A 22433-nucleotide genomic window follows, 5' to 3' on the forward strand; every position below is an offset into this window, starting at 1 on the left:
CTCTGGTCCTCTGAGCACCTTTTTTACTTGTGAACTCTTAACAGTCCTGGAGCAGCAATGTTCTTTTGTTTCTTTGTTTGTTTGGGTCTTTTTTCCATCCTCTTTTTTTCCTCCAGAGAGCATAACACATAAAAAAAATCATTGACAATGACTCTCTGTTTTAACTGCTTTCTCCTCAAAATTCCTACCTTCTTGAAGTGGAAATTCTTGGTCACCATACTTCTTACCATCTCTTTCCTTTCAGGAATGTATCTCCAGTTAAACTTCCTAGATAGTTACTTCTTTGCTATTTGTGATGTATGGTGGAGTTTTTGTTTGTTTTCTGAAGTTCTGTTCCACTCTATCCTCTTGGTTTACTTAAGCAGTTATGTGTGTTACTAGGTCTGATCTGTCCAGCTCCTTTCCTTTTCTTTCTCCTGAAGTTGTCTGTGGTTATTTGCTCCTTAGCTTGAGGACTTCTGCTTAAGTAGTCTCAAATTATGGACAGAAGGGGTAAAGAATTACTTTTCCACACTGATCCCAGATGGACTTAGAGGCAAGGTAATTGCAGACAAATTGGTTTTTTCTTCTGCAACTTGAATTGCATAATTTTTAAGAACCAATTAATTTGTGTGCTTGTTCACTGGGGACTGAATAATCCTTACAACTCCTAGTCATTGAGACTAGTAACAGGAGGATTTCTTAAGTAGTTGTTCTAATACTAGGTTCTGAAAGAGATCTTTCTCCTAAAACTCACAATAATGAAATAAAATGTTAGGGCAGTATAAAATAGTGGAGTAGAAGATGGAAGTCTTTAATTATTTTACTTTCAACTCCTCCAAGGAATATGAAAATGTTCGTATGCAGTATATGGAAGTGAAACAGCGCAGAAACAAAGCCAAGAAAGACCTGGAGATTCTGAAAGAAAGACAGTTCCCAAGGGCAAAAAAAATCCGAGAAGCTGAAGAAAATTTGAACAGTCTGGATTTGAAAACAAGAGATAATGTAGGTATTGAAATTCTTGGTTAACATGTGTTATATTTCAGATGTTCTTTGTTCAGCTTTGTGAAATGTCAAGTAGTAACTGCTTGCTTTCTCATGTGTCATAATGATGTGTTTCAGAAGAAATTTTTCTGAAGCACCTGTGCCATTGGTTCTTGTTGCCTTCGTATCTCTGTTCTAGGCATACATTCCTTAGTAAAAATTCAGAAGCAACTCTGTAAGTCTGCTCTTGCTTTTGTAGGAGCAAATTTTATAATTCTTTTCACAGGGATATCATGTTAACAGTTTCCCTAAGTTAGGTACTTTTGTTGAATTAGATGCTTGTTTTCACCTATGGTTTGGATTTGTGGATGCTCTTATCTTCTTAAAATGTAACCAGTTTGGGAAGTTAATTTAAGTTAAATTACAACTTTTCTGGCCTATCGCATTCCTTAAATATTGAATGTCATTCCATGAGGGCACAGTAATCCTCCATAGGTTGTGAGTATTTTTATGTATAAGGGAATTTAATGGTAAACCTACCTATGTGTTACAGCCTACTGCCTGTTTTTTGGATAGCTGCTATCAGGGTTTATGGAAAATTACTATTTCTGTATGAAAAATAGTACTGTAATTCTCTGCAGAGTTTTAACTACTATATACTGTTGAGACTGCAGAAGTCATTGTTTGCATGAGCTGCACAAATTTTTAGTGGATAACTGAAGATAAATGATAACATGAGAATGTTCACTGCAGTGAGTTCTTGTTGAAGATAACTGATCAGATCAGAGGACTTGATATGGAGACATGTGACACCTGTAGACAACTGCTACCTTGAAGCATCTTGTAGAATCAGGGTCTGAAACTTCAGTGGCATTTACCACTCTGAGCTACTGGGCCATGCACATGGTTGCTTTAAAAATAAAAAAGGCAAACACCCTTGCCCCAAACAAAAAAACATCCAAAACCAAGCCAGAAAAAAAGACAAACAAAATCCAGATTGTTGTTTACAGCGTTTCTGTTTTGTTGTGATACACACTGTACCTGAAAATACCATTTACACAAGTACCTCACTATTGTTGTTATTATTAGGAAAGCCTTTTGCTAAATGTATTCTTTGGATTTTGTGTACCACATTACTACAAAAGTTTATTATATTGTGATTCAGAATACTTAAATGTTTAAAAATATTGTAGTTTTATTGAAGTGGACTTTTTTGCTGTAGTTAGGTTTTTTGTTTTGAAGGTTTTTGTTGTTGTTTAAAGTTTTGCTCTTCCTTAGAGGAAAGTTAACAGCTGGAAGCTTGAAATTAATTTTCATATGCAGTAAGAGCCTTCATGCTTGTGAATTGATAAGCTTTGTTTTCACTGCTTGGTGTTATCCTGCTAGGTTTTACTCATCTTTCAGTTTAATGAATGTTGTACTAATATGTTTTCTTCAAATAGGAAAGAGTTCTACTTAACCATTGGTACCACTGGTCTTGGAAGTGTTGGGCTATAGTCATATAAAAGTTATCCTCTGTAGATCTTGTGTACTCTGTATGAGAAACCTAGGACAAAACAGGGATTGTTTTAGTTTTAACTTGCAGAGAGCTTGCTTGGCATAGGCTACTTTGTACAAAGTGGAAGAAAAACGGGGGAATGTACTAGCTGATTGATTTATACTCTTGAATCAGCGTATTTTTCTGCTCAATCTAAACTTGTGGAGTAAAGCTTTCACATACAAAATGTTCACAAGGTTAACTGTATGCTGAAGTGATGTTTAGTTTGGGGCTCGGAAAATGGGTTAGGTACATCTGTTTGCAATATTTCAGAAGCCAGAAGTGGAAAGCAGTATTAGAATATTGCAGTAAGTGTTCTATAAATTATTTACATCAAATGTAATATTCTAATACTACTTTCCAGTGATTAGTTACCATTAGTTACTATTTTGTATTTAATATTATAGTAAGACATTTCCAAATCTGAGTTTTGTTCCGGTATTAAATAGTGTGTCCAGGTCTAATTTGAATGATGATTATTCTATCTTGTATGCATACAGTCCAGGATTGTGGAAAAAGACTTAAGGGAATATATTATATACTTGGTTATGGCATGAACAATTTGTAAGATAGTAGGCCAGTGAAGATGATGTTAGAGTATTGCTACTTTGTGAATTTTTGTGACAGTAGCTTTTCTTTGGGTGCTGAAATCCATTTCCTTTCTACATAACCTTCCTGTTGAGCTGTTAGAATGCCTTCTATAAGGAGAGTCATTGCTGGTTGCACTGTCAGGAGTTTCACAAGAGTTTTAAATACCATACCTTAAAATTGTTTAAGTTGCTACTTCTTCATTAGTGTGTCACTTTTTTGTAGACTGCTTGAATTTTTTGTAACTTGAAATTCCATCTTTGTAGGTGTAAGCATTTGGTGAGCATTTCATAGATAATTCTTCTGTAACCAAACAGGAGTTGATTAATGAATGATTTTATTATAGAAAAAGTGTAACTATTCTGACTCAGAAGGAGTTCCTTTTCAAGCTAAATGTCAAAAGCAGTTTAGTATTTTAAGTCTGCTCTATTTTGGGCACACAGACCTGTAGGGAATGGTCTTCAGACCCCTTGGTCAAGGTTTGTATCCATTATCAAGTAACTGTAATTCTGACTGGTGCTTGAGATCTTGCTCTTGGCTTGAGGGTATATATGTGAGAGCAGAGATCAACCATCTCTTTGTCTTTGTTGGTAAAAAGCTGGGCGTAGAGTTAAAATTTTGCCTGGAAGGAGCTGAACTGAAAGTAAAGGTGGAGCTAAATCTGGGAAGAAATTAGTGTGTCAAGACATCACATGACTTTTGTTCCTGTCTCTTCCTGTGTTAAAATTCTTTTGGTTATTGGGTTAGATTAAAAATTACTAGTCAGAATTGGTGCTTTGGGATCATTGGATGTGTAGATTGTGGGGAAAAAAGGAAGAGACCTGTTTTGTAGGAAGGAGTTGATAAAATTGTATAGGGGAAGTCTAGAGCAGTTTCTGGTTCAGTCTCTTTAAAGGTGTATGAAGACAGTTGACTCTGAAATGCAATTTTTTATCCATATTTAATAGTATAAAGCAGTCTGTTGTGGCTGTACCAGGAAAATCATAAAGACAATTATAGTTATTTTTCTGTAGGATAGGTGTATATATAAATATATAATAACTGAAAATATAATAATTGAAAAGTGGAATTTCAGTTCCTTAATAGTGTCCTGATTTTGAGAGCCTTCAGAATTGTTTTGTGAACATTGTGCATCAATTTCCTGGGAGAGAGCTTCCTCTTCAGATGCTCTTTGGAGAGAGCATCACAGAATCAGTACCTCATAGCAGTCAACTGCAAGACCAAGATGTATTCGTTCCATGTTGCCTTCATGCAAACAGCTGTGGAGTCTGAGTCTCAAGTTTTTGTGTATCTTTGAGATTGTGGAAGGGAGAAGATTCTGCGTAGTTCTATTTTCTCCATTCTTGGTGCATCTTGGTATTTTCTGTATGACTTGGTTTGTAGGAAGACGTGTCCTTTGGTGAGAGTGCTGCATTTGTTTCCTTGTCTGCATTGGAATTTTCTTACAGTCCTTCCATCCTTCTGTAGTGTTCCAGTATTCTTTTTGCACTGCTTTCAACCTTGAGGATTCAGGAAAGGAGGAATTAAGTTTGCAGAGAAAGCATAGTACACTCCACTGCATTCAGAACTCAGGTGTGTAAGTGCCTGGACACTAATAAAACCTAATCTGAGAAAGGAATTGGACTGGGAGCTGCCAAAAAGTTCCTTCCAATCTATGTTATTGTACACCTTTATAGAATCTGCGGATAGAGGAAGAGTAGAGACATGGATGCCTACACGAGCCAACAAGTTGTCAAGCTCAACTGTGTAGGGTATAGCTTCAGCACAGTCCACTTCAGAGGCAAGTGACTGTCAAATTCTGTTTGGCCAGCTTGTGTCTAGGAACTCACGCCTTGCTTGCTCTTAAGTATCAACTTTCTTTGGTAAAGTTGGTTTGGAAAAAGAGGTAAGAACACTTTATAATTGTGAGGATCTGAATATATAACGTTTTTTGAAATCAAGGATGGAGTTACTTTAATTTCAGATTAGGTTAGGACACTTCCTCTATATGTCATGCCTGAACTGGCAGATCTATAGCTGAATGGTTGTGAACAGTTTGCACGCCATTCTAAATTCTTCACAAATTGCTGAAATTACATGTTACAGATACAGTTAAGAATAATAAAAAACTGTAAGTTACTTTGTCATTAGTAAAATATGGAGTAAATGCTTAGTTATGTTATATAGAATGTTGCTTAAAATATGACTGCTTATTACGAGTATAATTGAATTAATGACTACAATTTAAATACCTTTCTGTATGCAGACTGCTAAAATCATAGAGATTTCCCAGAGAATTAAACAGAAGCAAGATGCTTTGGAGATGAAAGAAAAAAAGGTAAAAGTCTTGATATTTGTGACTTTCTTTGGTGTTTCTCTGGGTTTTTTTGTCTGCTCTTCTGTTAGCGGAGTGGCACATTTCCATGAAGATGCTGCAAGTGCTTGCACACTTCACTTCCTCCAGTGCACAAGAAATCTTCAGAACTCCTGTTAGTCAAATAGTATTACTAAGGGATGTGTGTATGCTACATAAAGTGAGTTGCCTTGGTGCAACGAACTTAGGAATAGACAATGTGTGTGTATAAATATGGATATATACACACACTATATATGACAGGCTTTCCTTGAAAAGCTACAGTCTCCGTAGTGATGCCTTCAGCATTATGAATGCCCTCAGACCCTCTGTGTGAGAGGTGAGATAGTTGCGTCTGGTAAGTGTATATATCCAGCATCTCTTCAAAAGAAAATGCAAAGATGTTAACCAGTGCTAGAGCTTAATCTAAGCACTTGGTCAAGAAATGCGTTAAGTAAAATGTACAAGGGTGCAGAGTCAAAATTTCAAAGTTGTGTTTGTGCTAGAGGTTTTATTTAATCACAGACTAACTTTTTGATGTGTTAAGGAATATGTTAAGCTTTAGGCTTACGCTTTGGTGAAAATGAAGGAACTTCAGTAATTCTTTTAAAAGCCTAATTGTTTTTTTACTTATGTACTTCAACTGTCATAGTGCTATTGGAATTGTGACAGACTCTTAGGGGTTGACTGCATGGTTATATCAGCATTTAATACCAGTTGTACAGGTATCCTAGGCATTTGTGTGTATATATATATATATTTACAGACTAGGCTCTATATACTAAACTCCTTATTGAAAATACTCAAAATTTTTAGATTGAAGAAATTAAGCAAGCACTGAGAATGAAAAAAGATGAAGAAATGGACAGACAGAAGAAAATACACACTACTCAGGAGATAATAGAGACGTGGAAGAATGAGCTGAACACAATGGCAGTATGTGAGAATCTTCAGCCACAGATTGATGCTATTAATAATGAGCTGAAAAAATTACAAGAAGAAAGGACAAATATTGATAGTGATATCAGTGACCTAAGAGCAGAGAAAAGGAATCAAGAGAGAGAAGAGAAAAGTAAGTTACTTGGGTTTTTGTTTGTTGCTTTATTTTACTGTGTTAATGGCTGTACAGAATCTACTTTTCCGGCTGTAGTGAAATAATTTCAGGTGTTTACCTCAAGCCTCATAGTTGGCATATGTGTATAGCAGTCCTCTCTCCTGTTTTATTAAAAGTAGCAGATAAGACTTTCAAAATAGAATGAGAATATTCAAAAGTAACAATTGACCTTAAAACTATTCTCCAAAAAATTAGTGTTTCTGATCTCAGGTAAGGGGACTCCTTTTGGGTGTGTAGTTAGTAGGATGCAAAAATAAAAGCAGTTTTCTTTCAAGAGGCAGTTTTTACAATTATCTCTGTAATAAATCATGGCCAGGCTTCGCAAATGAAGATTTGTGAAGGGTTCCACCCACATTTTTTACAAGCGTGCTGGTGGCTAAAAAGGCCAATACGAGACAGGCACGTCCGGTTGCAAAAGGCACAGCAGAAAGACTCCTTAGGTGGTATGTTCTGCAAGGCACGATTCTTCCTGTGTTGTCTTTTCTTCTCGAGAGCAATCCTGTGTGCTTTCTCAAAGGAAGCAGCAGCGTTATAGATGGTGTGTCTCCAGGCCTCCCAACTGGAGGCCAGAGTAGATCAGTTATGTTGATCAGTATGGCCAAGGCTGAGATGTTGTTTCAGGGAGTCCTTGTATCTTCTCTTCGGGGCTCCTCTCTTGCAGCAGCCGGTGGCAAGTTCACCACAAAGCACGATCTCAGGGAGGCAGTGGTCCTTCATCCTGTAGACGTGCCCTACCCAACACAGCTGTGTTCTCAGCAACATGGCCTCAATACTTGTGACTGCTGCTTGTTCTAGAACAGATGTATTGGTCACATAATCTGACCAGTGGATGTTTAGGATTGTACAGAGACAGCATTGATGGAAATGTTCTAGGAGTTGCAGGTGGTGGTGGTAGATGACCCATGATTCAGATCCATATAAGAGAGTAGACAACACTATGGCTTTGTAAACACTGATCTTTGTACTTCAAGTGTTTATTTCGCCATACTCTTTAATAAATAGAGATATATATTTATCTCTACATTAGCTACTGATGCATTTGTCCTTTCTAGATGAACTTTAGGTAACCTTAATTACAGAAAGCTTCTTTAGCCTAGGATTTACAATTATTTCTTTCTGAGAAACAAAATTCAAAAACAATACCTTATCAGGTAGGAGATGTTGGATATATTCCTCAGTGAATTTAGCTCATTTGCACATACCCATATGTCTGGCAGTTAACTTGTCATAGAATCCAAGAAGAAACTGAGGTACAGTGAGGGAGGGAGACACTATGTATTTTCTCTTGAGCAGCACAGAAACTATTTGATCTGTTTCTGCTGACTAGCGCACAGAATCTACTGTCACACATTTTGTTTTTTCCAAGCATGAAATAACACACAGGTATTCATGTTACTAGTCCCACTGCTTCTTTTCTCTTGGGATGTTATGTTCTATCACTGTATTTAAAAAACAGTCTTGAAGAAATATACTTTCGGGATGAAATGCCTGTACTTCTACTGTACTACCACATTTTGTTTTTCTTAAAGTTTTAACTTTATTTTAGTCTTTAAGCCTTAATAGTTCTTAACATTTCTTTAAGCAGTGTCTCTCAATTCTGGAAAGAGAAACTTAGTTCTTAGCATTTACTAACAACCTTCTTTTTGGAGTAGCACAGTCAATAAATACTGGAAAATGCTAGTTACAGTGTGTGCTTGCTAGGGGACTCTGTTGTGTGCTTGCTAGGGGACTCTGTTGTGTGCTTGCTAGGGGACTCTGTTGTGTGCTTGCTAGGGGACTCTGTTGTGTGCTTGCTAGGGGACTCTGTTGTGTGCTTGCTAGGGGACTCTGTTGTGTGCTTGCTAGGGGACTCTGTTGTGTGCTTGCTAGGGGACTCTGTTGTGTGCTTGCTAGGGGACTCTGTTGTGTGCTTGCTAGGGGACTCTGTTGTGTGCTTGCTAGGGGACTCTGTTGTGTGCTTGCTAGGGGACTCTGTTGTGTGCTTGCTAGGGGACTCTGTTGTGTGCTTGCTAGGGGACTCTGTTGTGTGCTTGCTAGGGGACTCTGTTGTGTGCTTGCTAGGGGACTCTGTTTAAGAAACTATCTTAAATTACAGGAATAATTGATCACCTTGGAAAACTTAATAATATAATGAAAATGAAGGAGGAGAACCTCAGAGGGAGATTCCTGGACACATACTCTGCTCTTACGTGGCTAAGAAAGAACAAAGACAAGTTTAAAAAAAAAGTTTACGAACCCATGATGCTTGAAGTAAGAAAATTTACTTGCATATCACTGAATAGTTAATGGTTAGATTATTTATGTGTTGCAAGACTTGGAGAACAACTTTAAAAACTTTTAAGACACACCTTGGAATGTCCTGCCAAGTACATGCAGGATACATTAGCATGATGAACTATTTGTAATTGTAATTCATAGGCAATACTGTGGTTCTCAACATTGAATAAGATGGGATGGTTCCTTCCCTCCTCAAGAAAGTGTCTATTGCAGATTTCCTCTAAGGTGCATCCAGTTATTTAGACTTCAGTAGTTCTTACTTGATGCTTGGTATTGGAATTGAATATCTCCACTTATAGCACAACCTGCTCAGCTATGGTTACATGTCTGTGATCCCCAGGTATCTTTTTGGTTTGCTTTACACAGCCAGCTACAGACAGAAACATGTGATCCATCCCTAGTTTTGGTTTGGTTTGACAGATGCTGTACTAGATAGGAATAGCAGGAATAAATTTTCAAAGAGGATATAGATTTATTTTTTTTTTAGTGTATTACTCAATCACTATCCCAGCATCTTGCTATATATGCCCCATGTAATGTGAAGAGGATGAGTGCACTTCTCATCAGAATTGCAAGCTTATTTAATAGTGTATTGCTGCAATTTAAATAAGTATATTAGAATATTTGTATATCAATTCTTACATTTTGTACATGCACTAGGACTATTCAATGTTACTTTTTTTTAGTATAGAATCCCAAGAATTTCAATTCTTCCTGGAAGACCACATCAAGTTAATTTTACAAATGCTTTGATAGGATGCCTTTGCTTTAAGGTCACGTTACATACTGTAACATCCATTGATGTCTAAATTTTTCTTGGTATTGTAGTTCAACCCCAGACAACACCAAGCCCCACGCAGCAGCTGCTTGCTCACTCTCCCCCCCCAGCAGGATCAGGGAAGGAATCAGAAGGGTAAAAGCCTAAAGACTCATGGGTTGAGATGAAGATAGTTTAATAGGGAGACCAAAAGCTGCACACACAGGCAAGGCAAAATAAGGAATTAATTCACTGCCTCCTGTGGGCAGGGAGGTGTTCAGCCTTCAGGAGAGCATGACCCCATCACATCTAATGGTGACTTGGTGTCCTGGTTTCAGCCAAGGACAGGGTTAATTTTTTGCAATAGCTGAGAGAAGGTGTGGCTGAGGGGCCAGACCCTAATGTTGTTGATCCCACCTCATGTCACTACCAGGGGTGGGAAAAAGGGACTTTCTCTGTTTCTGAGAGGAAGAGTGTCCCTTTCCAGTCAGGAGGAAGGGTGGTGGGGAAGAGTAGGCTTTCTGTGTAAATGGTCTCTTACACCTTCTGTAATTAATACTGAGGGTGTTACTGTTCATTTTCTTATCTTATGGCTGTTCACATAAATTGTTTGTTTTTCAACCTCTGATTTTCAACTTTTGTACCTCCAATTCTCAATTCCATCCTGTGGGAGCTGAAAAGGGAAGGGAAAGTGAGGAGTGAGTGGCAGCATAGTTTTAGTGGGACTACTAAATTGGAGAATACTGTTTCTAAACCACAACACTTAGGAAGATAAAACACCATTTATCCAAATGTCCCCCTTTCCTCCTCCTTCCCCCTACTTTTTATGCTTTGTGTGCTTTCACATGGTATGGAGCATCCCTTTGGTCAGTTAGGGTCAGCTGTCCTAGCCATGTCTCCTCCCAGTCTCCCACTTTCGTCACCAGTGTGGCAGTACGAAGAGCAGAAAAGGTCTTGGCTCTGTGTAAGCCCTGCTGAGCAATAACAAAAACATCTCAGTATTATGAACCCTGTGTTCAGCATAAATCCAAAACAGTGCCCCATACTAGCCACTGTGAAGTAAATTAACTCTACCCCAACCAAAACCAGCATACTTGGTATATAAGTTAGTCTCATGTACTTAAAAATTTTAGCTTTCAAATTGCTTTTAACTGTACCCAGCCTTTGGCTGACTTGAGGTTATTAAATTGTGTAGGTCTGTCTAATTTTGCCTTTGCGTGTTATGGAAAGTGATATAATGTCTAATTACTAGTGAGAGTCAACTGAAAAGTACATTAACATTTCAGATATGACAAGCTTCATCTGTTGAACATGAATTTTTTTTTTTAAATAATTCAAAGACAATTCAGCCAGTCTCAAAATCTTTCTGGGTCGTGGTTCACTTTTCTCTACTTGTAGTTGATCTTCACGGTATCCAATTAAGGGGAGCTCCATACGAATAGTTTGTGGAGTGTGGTGTTTTCTGCTTGTTAATTCCTCAGCTTGATTGTTTCTGAACCCTGAGAAAGCTTTAGTAGTACTGGAGCAAGGCCATTAGACATCAGATGGGGGTGGTTGCAATTGTAAGGATAGGGTGGAGCAGAAGAGGGAGTGGTGGTATGGAGAGAGGTGGTAGCTTTGGGTGTGCTGAAGAAGGATATGGATGGCTAAAAACTAAGCATAATGACCTATGACTTACAGTAGATTTCTTCCCAAGAGAATGGGTTGCAAAAAAGGCAGAGGATATGTTTTTAAAGACATTTTCTTTGTTTTCATTAAATGTAGGCATGCATATAATCTTGATTATTTAAAATGTTTTTTGGGGTGATACGTCCAATTGTATTAAATCACTTTCTCATTATCTTTTTTTATTAGATCAATCCAAGAGACAGTAGACATGCTAAATATATTGAAAACCACATTTCAAGCGATGACATGAGGGCTTTTGTTTTTGAGAGTCAAGAAGATATGGAAGTGTTTCTTGTAGAGGCAAGTTGGCACTCATTTTAAAAATCGATTAAATACTGATGTAGGAACCTTAAACTTTGGAGTTTACCAAGTAAATATTAAGTTTCGATTGGAACAATAGCTAATGCAAAGTGTTTAAAGGTTTTCTTCTGGATTAAGGTTTTCTTAATCAGTAAGATTTTTTTTAAATCTTAGAGTAACATTCCGTAGAGGAATGCAGAAATATTAAGAATATCTTTTTAGAAATACCTTCTTGTCTTTTTTGACTAGGTGATAATTGCTAAATATAAAATACTGTGTACAAGAAAACGGGCCAGAGTGGGGATCTACAAATTGAGTACCAAGATTTTGCAGTGCCTTCTCACGAAAGAGACAAGAGAGCATCTTCTGTGAGATGCAATGGTCCAAGTTAAAAATCAGGCTTGTATTTTCTTAGTACTGCTCCTTCCTGAATCACAGAGGAGATTGTTCCTTTTGAAAGCCAGGTAGATGATGCAGGAGGAAAAAGCCATAAGATATGGTGTTAAACTGTCATAATGGTTCCTATCTACTGTCCGCAGAATAGTGTGCTCAATGACAAACTGTCCTGCAATGTTTGAAGACCTTCACAGGTCTGCCCTTCACAGAAGCTAGTAATTTTTATATACATGAACGATAGTGGTGATATCTGAGATTCTGAGGGCTTGTCTTGCCTGCAGGTTGTGGAACCCATTGCAAGGCTGCTTTAACTAGCTAAACTGATGTTTCATTTATAGCCGCAGTCTTTTCTGCGCTGTTAGGGTTAGGTTTTTCAACATGTTTGCAGTCAGTGGTCTGCCATTCTCTGTGCAAAATGGCTATACAGCTTGAGACCATGGGCTTCCTTATTGCATCCAGATTAACTGTTCAGATTTTGTTTTCCTGTAGTGCATAATACTTAGAGACATTAACAGAGTTTGCTTTTAGAGAACTTGGTTATACCTGAGCCAGAGTGTATTTGTGGGGGTTCTTCCAGAGGTCATCAGTTTAAAAGAATTCTGATGCTGTAAATTGATAATAAATACTTTATTTTCATGTGGTGAATTTTTCTGGTCTTCTTTAACAAATCTAATATAGATACGTGATCATCAGAAACTAAGAGTGAATGCTGTATGCGCACCTGCTGCATCATGTGCTGAAAACCTCCCTTCAAGACCTATTGAGGAATTACAGTATGTATCAGATTGTATTGGGGGGAATGGTTTTAAATGCAATTGTTTTTTGCTGCTGCTATATATTAGAATTTTCTATGCAAATCAGATTTTTGGACCAGTTCAGTTCTGGGTTAGCGGGACTTCTTTCTGACTTAGTAACTTCAACTTGCTTACCTGCTAAATTTGATTTCTGATGGGTGCTTATTTTTCCTTTTTTTCAGCCAATATGGATTTTTCTCATATTTACGAGAGTTATTTGATGCTCCTCGTCCTGTGATGAGTTATCTTTGTTACCAATATCATGTTCATGAAGTTCCTGTGGGAACAGAGAAGACCAGAGACATGATTGAAAAGGTGAAGTATCTGAAGTAGCACAAACACCTATAGTCTAGAGTTTTATTGTGGAAATTTTTTGGCAAGTTAATCTGGAGAAAGCAAAAAAATTGCTTTAGTGATTTTATTTCTCCTTTTATTTGTCCTTTAGAAGTGGGAACAGTTCATTATAGGCTAATATACTGCAAGACATTTTAACAAATTCAATTATTTTAATACAGTACTTCACAGGAGGTTAAATCTGTCTTTCACCTGTATGCTGTTCCAAGTCAGTGTCCTGGTTTGGGCCAAAGACAGAGTTAATTTTTTGCAGTAGACAAGAGGGGGATGCAGCTCAGTAATCAGTCTGCCAGGCCCCTAGTATTTATATTTCAACTGTTGCCCTCCCCTTACCACAGAGGCTTCATTCATTTGGCTGCTTCATTGCAGCGTTTCACGGTTGTGGATAACCTGGGAGACTGTCCATGGTTCAGTCCACCCCTCCATCACGAGTTCACCTGCATGTTGTATCTCTTCCCTGATGACTTAAGAGGTCATGGACCATACCCCCTCAGCCATGCCCTTTCTTGGCTATGGCAGAAAATTAACCCTCTATTGACTGAAACAAGGACAGTTGTCAACCAGAGTCTGAGTGGTAAATCAAACACTCTCTTTACTGAACCAAATCAAGGGAATACAGCTGGTGCTGTGTATATAAACTGAACAAAATTTTTGGTCAGATTTATCTTATCCTGTGGAGGCTTTTTGCTGTTTTCTGGTTTACTGGACATTTTATGTCTTTATATCTTTTTGAAGTACTGTGTTACCTTGCATTATTAGAAATAACCAAAGATTTACCATACCCTTTTTGATATGAGTAATTTAAAAGTAGCAACTAGTATTTTTATATCTCCTTATTTCTCCAGAAGCATTTACTTGACTGAAGATAATGCATTACAGAGCACTTTATGGCTTCATCTTTTAGTTTCTTGAGTACTTTATTTCTGTGTTATGCAGGCTACACCTATAAGGTGTCAATGCATCTGCAGCCAGTACAATCCTTGTTCATGATACAATACAAATATTAACAGTTGCTTCTGGTATCTGTAATATAGTAATAGTCATAACCTGTTTAACTGCTGTATGACAGTAACAGTTAACAGTTCTTTGCTCACCAGTCTGAATTACAAGTATAATGCTGCATTAAACATAGCATCATCTTTTTGCAAAGCTTGTTAGCAAGTCAGAGTCTTGCATAAACTGAAGTTTTTTTACTGTGGATTTTAGTTTATTTGTTGTTCTGAAAAGCATTGCCTTAAGCAATGCTTTTGTCAGATCAATATTTTTGTGTGTTTTTTAGGTCATACGAGAAACCAAATTTAGGCAAATATACACAGCGGAAGAAAGATATATTATTAAAGTATCTTCTTATACAAATCGAACCCTCTCTACTAACACATTCCTGAGGGCAGCACAGTTTCTCAGTGGTTCTGTGGATACAGATGAAAGAAGGCAGTTGGAAAGCCAACAACAGGTAGGAATTTATCTCTGTGCTGTATATGTTGTGAACTACTACCCATTTTACTATACAATAAGAGGAGCATACTTGCATGTTGTTAGTATGGTATATTTGTAGTAAGAATGCTGGTAGTGGTGTGTGTTCTTTTATTTCAGGACATCAATAACATGTCGAAGGCATTGGATATGCGTTTGGCTACGTTGTTTGAGAGACAGAAACATCTGGAACACAGAGACAATGAGCTCAGGCAACAGAAGAAGGACCTTTTAGAGAGAGGAAACAGAAGGAGACAATTGGAATCAAAAATGGCTTTGAAGTATGATAGGTAGGTAACAAGCCATATTATCTTATGCAAAATGAACATTTTAATAACGAAGTTATTTTTGCCACCTTCTTACTACAGTGTGCTTTTACAAAGTAACCAGTGGCTGAGCATCAGATAACAGGTGATAATCAAGACAAGTAAGGTGTTTAGAAGTTAAGATTTAAGGCAGTATCTAAGACCAGGTAACAGTGTTCCAGATGGTTTCCTGTAATAAAATCATAGGATTCCAGTTTGAATAATTCCATACAGTGACCCCTAATATTACCATATTCATCTGTTTTAGTGGTACATATCTAGATAATACCATAATGTACATAAATGGTGCTAAGTAAGTGTGTCAGGGTTTGAGTTGGACTTAATTGTCCATAGCATTTTTCATAACATTATTTTGTTTTGTGGGCCTCTGCAATTAGTTCTTCCGTTATGCTCTGTCTTAAGGCAGAATCTGGGCATGGCTGAGGAGGTATTTCATTTAAGCTCACACTCCCAGAAGCAGTAGACAACACTGACATCCAGTCTCAGTCTTTTCAGCTTTAGACCACTGTCATTCATTGACCATGTGCAGTACTGAACAGAGAAAAAAATCACTCTCATCCTACCTGTGCTTCTACTCATACAACCAAGGACTGTATTTGCTGCCCAGGCACACTGCCCGCTCATGCACAGCTCACTGTTCCACCATACCCCAAGTCCTTCACTGTGAACTTTGCTGCAGTCAGTCTGTCCTGAGCCTGTATCACTGCCAGACCAGCCTGCTTCTCAATGCATTTGATTAATCAAATATTGATTCCTCCCATAGTTTAAGACAGCTGGAACAAGATGCTATTGATGTAGAGAAGGAATCTCAACTGGCGAATCTAAAGATCAAAGAAATAAATAAACAGAAAGCAGAACTCGTTACTGAGTTTATGTATCTCACAAAGGTATGTATTTGTATCTTAGTATGTGTTCCACTTTTATTCACGGAGTTCACAGAATATTCTGAGTTGGAAGGGACTCACAAGGATCAGTAAATCCAACTCTTAGGTGAATGGTCCATCCAGGGACTGAAACCACAACCTTGCTTTATTAGCACCATGCTTTAATCAGCTGAGCTAATCTCACAATAATAGGAAAAGTCCAATTCTTTTAGTTTAAGTAGGAGACATGCAGTATTTGCATGCATTCCTGTAAATGTCTGAGCTAGTTTTCTTCAAGAGAAAGTTCTTTTGAAGGTTTTATGAACTTGAACTTGTTCATCTGTCATTGATCTGTAGATCATTTGCTTGTGTTGATGGAGAGTCTGTGACTGAAGTCTTAACAATCCATGGTTTGATTCAGTAAATACAGGAATGAACTCTGTAACTGTTTCATCCAATATGTTTTCTGAATACTTCCTAACTCTAAAATTTTTCTTCCGCTCTAGTTCATCATCTCCCTTTTTTTTCTGTTCTTGTTTTTACTGAGAAAAGAATAGTCATTAGTTATGTGAAAAAGTGACCTGAGTGTCTGTGACTGTGGAAAATGTCAAGGATAGGAAAGATACTCAGGTCTCAGGCTCCAATGTCATAAGGCTTTTCTTTAACTCAAGAAACAGTCTGGACTTAACTTGTTGGATTAGCTTAAGCCTGCAAGTCCTAGTGATGGAAGATGCGGTAAGGTGAATTTTCTTGGGTGATTTTTTTTGGGGGGGGGGGGTGGGGAGGACTGGTGGGGTTTGGATGGTTTGTTTTAGTAACTAGAAGACATTTAGTTCCAAGGAATCTGCTTGTACACTCAGCAAGAAATGGTCCTGTTCTTGCAACCGCTTTGAGCATGTCTGTTTTCCCTTTGCCATCACTTACTAACATCGAAACATGTTCTTGCTTACCCCTGAAAAGAGCTAAGTGTTACCTTTGAAGTGAGGATGATTTCTAAATATTTCATTTGCTGATGTTTATATAATACAGAAAAAAATACTCCAGATGGATGGGTTGTTTCTGTTTGTTGATAGGTGTGGACTTGGCAACGATGGCATTGTTTCAGAGATCACCTTTGGGTCAGCCAGCCACAGTAGTTTGGAAATGCCAAAGAATGGCAGAAGGCACCTGCCATGTTAAAAGTATTACTTAAACTGTAGATTACTTCACAGAAATTACAGAACTTGTGAAGCTAGTAACAGTGCTGAAAAGTAACTTCTCAAAACTTGTGCAATGTGCTGCTGTTGTAAAGTGCAGCTGAAGTTGTTTACTGAGTGCTGTATGACCTGCCTGAAGAATGTCTCCTAAATTCTTTTTCACCCAGTACAGGAAAACAGATCTGACGCATACTGTGTATTTCTCAGAATACCAGGAGTGTAGGGGAGGATGGATGGTATTTGCCTGAAATAGTTATTGATTGCAAAAAGGATTTATTTCAGCTGTGTGTTAACTCAATTTTCACACATGGTGTGCTGTAGCAAATACATGCTAGTACATACTGAAAAGAAGAAAATGGTCTGGTACAAGGAAGATATTTCATTATATGTTTCATCACAATAGTTGAAATCCATACATATCTAGTTGTTCCCGAGCCAAACTTCATGAATGCTTCCAAAGTTGAGTCTTTGTATTTTCTTTATTAGGTTCTGTAGTTATACTAGCTGTAAGTTATTAAAGTGAGAAAAACTTCAGTAGTTGTATGTTTCAGACATACTCATTTCTGCCACAGAGGGAAATTTAAAATAGACAGGATTTGTGTGTGTATGTGAATGGTAATATGATCTCTTTTTTTAGAAGAGTTTGTGAGTCAACTAGAGAGACAGGCTGCATGTGTACTTACACAAACACACACGGCAGAGTGTACCTGGCACGTACCTAATACATATCAATACTTTACAGCCAGTTGACAGAAACAGCCATGTTCCATAGTTACAGATTCTGGCACTGCTTTTAGATGTAGTTCTGTTTGTGCTGTTGTTACTGAATAATCTTAAGGCTTTCCATTTTTTTTATCTCCCTTTTTAAATTTTTTTTTCAGTTTGCATTTCTGATAGTTGTTTTTAAGCTGTTTAAGAGAATTGGAAATAGACATTTTCCGATGTCCAAGTTCACACTACAGAAATTCAGATATCAAACCTTGTCAGATCATGGCTCATCATTGTGGTCAGAAGCTAACACACTCAAATCTTCATCTTGTAGGTCCTCTATGTTGACAGCTGAAACCTTGTCCTCCCTTTCATTAAGGGAGAGGATTCTTTTGTATTTATAAGCCAATCATTAAAAAAAAAAAAGAGAGAAACTGGTGTTCTCAATGCCCCATAAATTAAAGTTTGAAGATACCCTTCAAGCAGCCAAGAATCTGTTGCTGATTTTGAAGCCTCTAGATCATTCCTGAGGCCGACTTTTTTAAAGAAACAAGCGTTTTAATGTCAACACTGTCAAATCAGGTTCTGGAAATCACTGAAGCCTATTAAGAAGCTTCCCAAATAGAGCCTCCTTCTGTTTTCAGACACTTTTCCAGTTAAGAAACAAGACACTGGAGTCACTGTACATCTGTCAATCACCTTGTGTTGTCATTAAGAGATGTATATATCTTCGTGTTTATTTTTTGACCTCCTTTCATCTCTATGTGTGACATATGGTGGCCACCAAAATCCACCATGACGTCCACCAAATTCTGTCTCTGAGAAACACTTGAAGCTGCCTTGGCTTTTCTTACGTTTCACATATGGTGAAGGGAAAGAGAATGTGGGGTTTTTTGATGTAAAATTGTTTGGTTGAAAGTGATGTGTGTGTGTGTGTATACACATATTTAGAGATGAAAATATTTGGTGACTGTACATCTTGAAGAACTTGGGTCACCAATAAGTCACCTTTTTCATTGAATTTGACAGCAGTGTTGATGAGCCGAACACAGTGTGAGATTGTGTGTTATGACTAAAAAAATTGGATAATTTCTGAAGCCCGATAGTGATTATATTGGTTTTGAGTCTCTGGTGGAAAAAAAATTATCTGTTCTGTTTTCTTTTTAGGATATCATTCCACTGAGCATCCTCAAAGGGGTTTTGACTCTTCGAAGGAGTAAGGTGATTGCTGAGAAGACCAAACTAGAATCAGAGTATAAACCAGGAACTGTGCAGCTAAAAGCTGCAGAGGTAAAGACTTCTATGAATACTGGGATATCTACTATGACATCATCTTATGTGCAAGTTCAAAAGGATGCTTTTCTGTCTTTGCTTAGGAGTGGGTATTAGTACTGCTAAATATTTAGCCTTGATTTCTGTAGTTTGACTTCAAGACAGATAAGCTGCTGTGAAAATGTGCCCAAACAGTCATACCCTGGATCTTTTTGTTGAAATACATCGTGTGTGTAAAAACGCTAGCTGTCACTTGGAAGTATTATTTTTCTTCTGAGTCTGTCCATGGACAAGTAGCTCTGACCCATGTGGGAAATACCAACTCAAGATGAACCAGAAAGTGCAGCAGCAGAACAGAACTATTTTACCTTTCTTTCATAGCTCATTGCCTTGTGCTGTAATTAAATGCCTTTTTTTGCGGACAGAAAGGAGGATGTATGGCCCTTGTATTGATCATATTAAGGAAGCTTTGCTGTGTTCAGGTAAAAAGACAGTTTCTGAGGAATTAGTTCTGCAGGCAGATATTCTTTTCGAAGAGTAGAGGATGCTGTGATGCTCATGGATTGCTGCATAGAGGTCAATTTTTGTATTTGTGTAGTGGTACAAGCTTTAAGTGCTCTGGGGAGTAAACTATGAAAGCAAAGAGAGGTAAGTTTTCTGTTTTCTTTACCTGTAACCTACTGCTAATTCAATTGGATTAATAAAAATAAGAACTGGAAAGTGGTTCAGAAGGTAAGTGATAGTTATTTTGCATGGATATGGATACATACTTCCAAAAAGAATGACCTTGGCATGTCTTTAGAAAACCACTTGAGGTTATGGTTTCCGTCACTTGCAGGAAAACTGGGCAGAGGAGAGCTTCCTAAGAGGAGCAAAAAGTGACTTGAAGACATAGACAAGTCCAGCATGTTATTTGGAAAACGGCTGTTGCATCAGTTCTCACACATGATGCACCTTTTATTCGGAGTTTATCAAAATCCAATGCAAGTGACTATTGCTAGAGCTCAATAAGGAGTAAGAATATATTACAAAGCCATGTGAGCAGTGTGTATTTTCACTGGGAAATGTATTTAATGTTTTTAGTTGTCTCCGCCCACATCTTCATCATTTTAGAGAGAAGCTTGGGCTGGTACATAGTTAGATGTCTGGTCAGCTTAGTAGACAGTACTTGTGAGGTAAATGTTCTGATAGTTTTTAAACAAAAATTGCCTCCTTCGCTAGAGAAGAGGTGTTTGAGTCAGGTGGGATCCCATTACTTGTCGTTACTGGGTTATATTCAACCCCATCACTAGAAGAAATCATATCAGTGCTTTATTTTTGATGGTTGACTCAATGAACATTAAAACAAATAAAACCCTAAAATTAGTAATCACAGTGGTTAGAATTTCTAGAAGTGCACCTGCTCTGGAGGAAAGCTCCTCTGAGTGTTCAAGTGCATCTTAATTTTTCATGTACATGGAAATCCAAAGCTATACTTCCCCGTATGCTGTGTAAGTGTAGAAGACCCTTCTAGAAGATTTTACCATGAGGAGATTAGGGGTTTTTTGCTTGAGGTTTTATAGTACCTGAGTAAATATCTAATAGAGATTTGAACCAGACAGAAACCCCACTTTAGACATCTAAGTGGAAACCTTTTTTGAGGTCTCTGCAGTAGGACAATGTGGAGAGATAGGTTGTTTGTTACTTCATTTTTTTTAACAATTTAAGTGGAAAGGCTCAAAAAGGACATGTTTTTGAACAAGTCCAGTTAGCAACAACAGATTTAAGGCGTTTTTATTCTATCACTACGGTTCAAGTGGGATATAGTGATATCTTACCTTTGTATTTAATTTATTTAATGAGCCTGGGAAGTAAAACCTGTGTTTGTGACCCATACTGAACATTAAGGAGGATTGTTAGCCCTATTTGCTCATTAGGTAATTGCCACAGTTTCCTGCATGTTTGTTTATGATGGTTGTTTGAAAGTCTTGCTAATTGACTTGCTTTGTTCATTTATGGGCATGGGTTCAAACAAATTCATGAGAAGTCCTTCAGTACTGCTAGCTCTGTTTTCTTTAACCAGCTTCTTATTTTGCATAAAACCAATTGCAGTACTGATGAGTGCAACAGAATAGGAGTTACTTGTGCATACAGAATAGAATTGGTTTCTGCTCTTTGGTAGAATCCTTTATGGAAGCTGTAATTGCAGCTCTAGTGCAGAACTTTCCTGAAGTACATGGATACAGCTATTTACAAGCTGATTCTTATGCCGTTGGCTGAAACAAATTTGAAGTTTTCTCTAGACTTACCATTTTTTATGGTAGCATCTCTGTTCAAAATGGCAATTCTTAGACCTGCTCTTTTTATCTATGATTGTTTTATTGAAGCACCTTCAGGAAATCAACAGGAACCTTACCATTCTGTTTAGCATGTGGCCAAGACAGTAAACTGGCAAAGCTGAATGAAAATTGAAACTTAACCTGTTGTTGAACTGTCAGTGCATTTATTCTGGTACACGCTTCATAATCACATCCAATGTCTATTTCTTTCCAGTCTTTCTGTTGAATACTGAAGTTTCCACTGCCAAACATGTATTTTCCTCTTCCCTGAAGAATTTTATTTGGCTTGGATCAGGCATATTCCATGTTGAATCTACTTGGCATTTGCAGTGCCTAGAGATCACCTTGAACTCTTATTCCATGCAGCTCTGCAGGGCTTGAAGTGGAAGCTTTAGGTACAATTGAGAGTTGAGATTACCCACTTCAAATGATTCAGAATTGACTTGAGCTCTGGAAATGGTCAAACACATAAGTATAAAATCAATGCTGCTTATATAAAAAAGTATGGGTGCTGCTGACTGTATCCTTTGCCTTCATGATCATGAAGTCAAACACATTTCACATTAAGCCTTTAAGGCTTTGAATTTCTGGGTCCCATTTTAATTTAGGACTTTGTAAAACATTCCTAAAACTTTTTTATTTAATGTATTATGTGACATATGCAGATATCCAATGCAATGTAAGTGTTGTGCTGTATAGGTTTGTTTATGCCAATTCAGTGTAATATAAGATCTTGGCTGTAAACAGAAAAAGCAACATCTTCCCTTTACTGTTTTATCTGTACGGCTCTAATGCCAGTCCTTCTTGCCACTCCTGTGACATTACCCTCCTTCTCTGCAGTAGACTTCATGAAGTCTTCATAAAAGACCTTAAAAAGGTCTTTTTTGTTTTCCTCAACCTTTCTGAAAAACAGTGTAGAAAAATACAGTGTGTTTATGGAGACTGTAAAGTGCTTATCTCTAAAGCAAAATATAGTGCTTGGTGTGGAGAAGAGGGGAAGAACAGGATTTTTGATTTGATACATGTTGAGAAGAGCAGCCCTAATTCTTGAGTGTGAGAACTCCGTGGATGGTCACTCACAGTCACATCTACTACTACTACTTCTGTTGTATTTAATGAATAAGGACTGATTAAATTGCCAGAAAGTAATGAGAGTTGCTATCAATGTCTGCGTCCTGTATTTCAAAATAAGTGTTT

At 37.6% G+C, this 22433-nt stretch overlaps 1 protein-coding gene across 2 annotated transcripts in view; it reads left to right on the top strand.

Annotated features, from left to right (window-relative positions):
- Positions 1-22433, top strand: part of SMC5 (structural maintenance of chromosomes 5) — a 46480-nt gene that overhangs the window by 11470 nt on the left and 12577 nt on the right. For both annotated transcript variants that reach the window (XM_051789337.1, XM_051789338.1), the window contains 11 exons: positions 823-984; positions 5334-5405; positions 6237-6492; positions 8630-8784; positions 11423-11536; positions 12611-12705; positions 12909-13041; positions 14360-14533; positions 14674-14843; positions 15643-15766; positions 18814-18936. In XM_051789337.1, coding sequence (XP_051645297.1) covers positions 823-984; positions 5334-5405; positions 6237-6492; positions 8630-8784; positions 11423-11536; positions 12611-12705; positions 12909-13041; positions 14360-14533; positions 14674-14843; positions 15643-15766; positions 18814-18936 — 1578 coding nt within the window. The remainder of the gene's footprint in view (positions 1-822; positions 985-5333; positions 5406-6236; positions 6493-8629; positions 8785-11422; positions 11537-12610; positions 12706-12908; positions 13042-14359; positions 14534-14673; positions 14844-15642; positions 15767-18813; positions 18937-22433) is intronic.

The sequence above is a fragment of the Manacus candei genome, unplaced genomic scaffold (genome assembly GCF_025592945.1).
Source record: "Manacus candei isolate 608988 ecotype Guabito, Panama unplaced genomic scaffold, ASM2559294v1 h1tg000027l, whole genome shotgun sequence".
Taxonomy (NCBI): Eukaryota; Metazoa; Chordata; class Aves; order Passeriformes; family Pipridae; genus Manacus; species Manacus candei.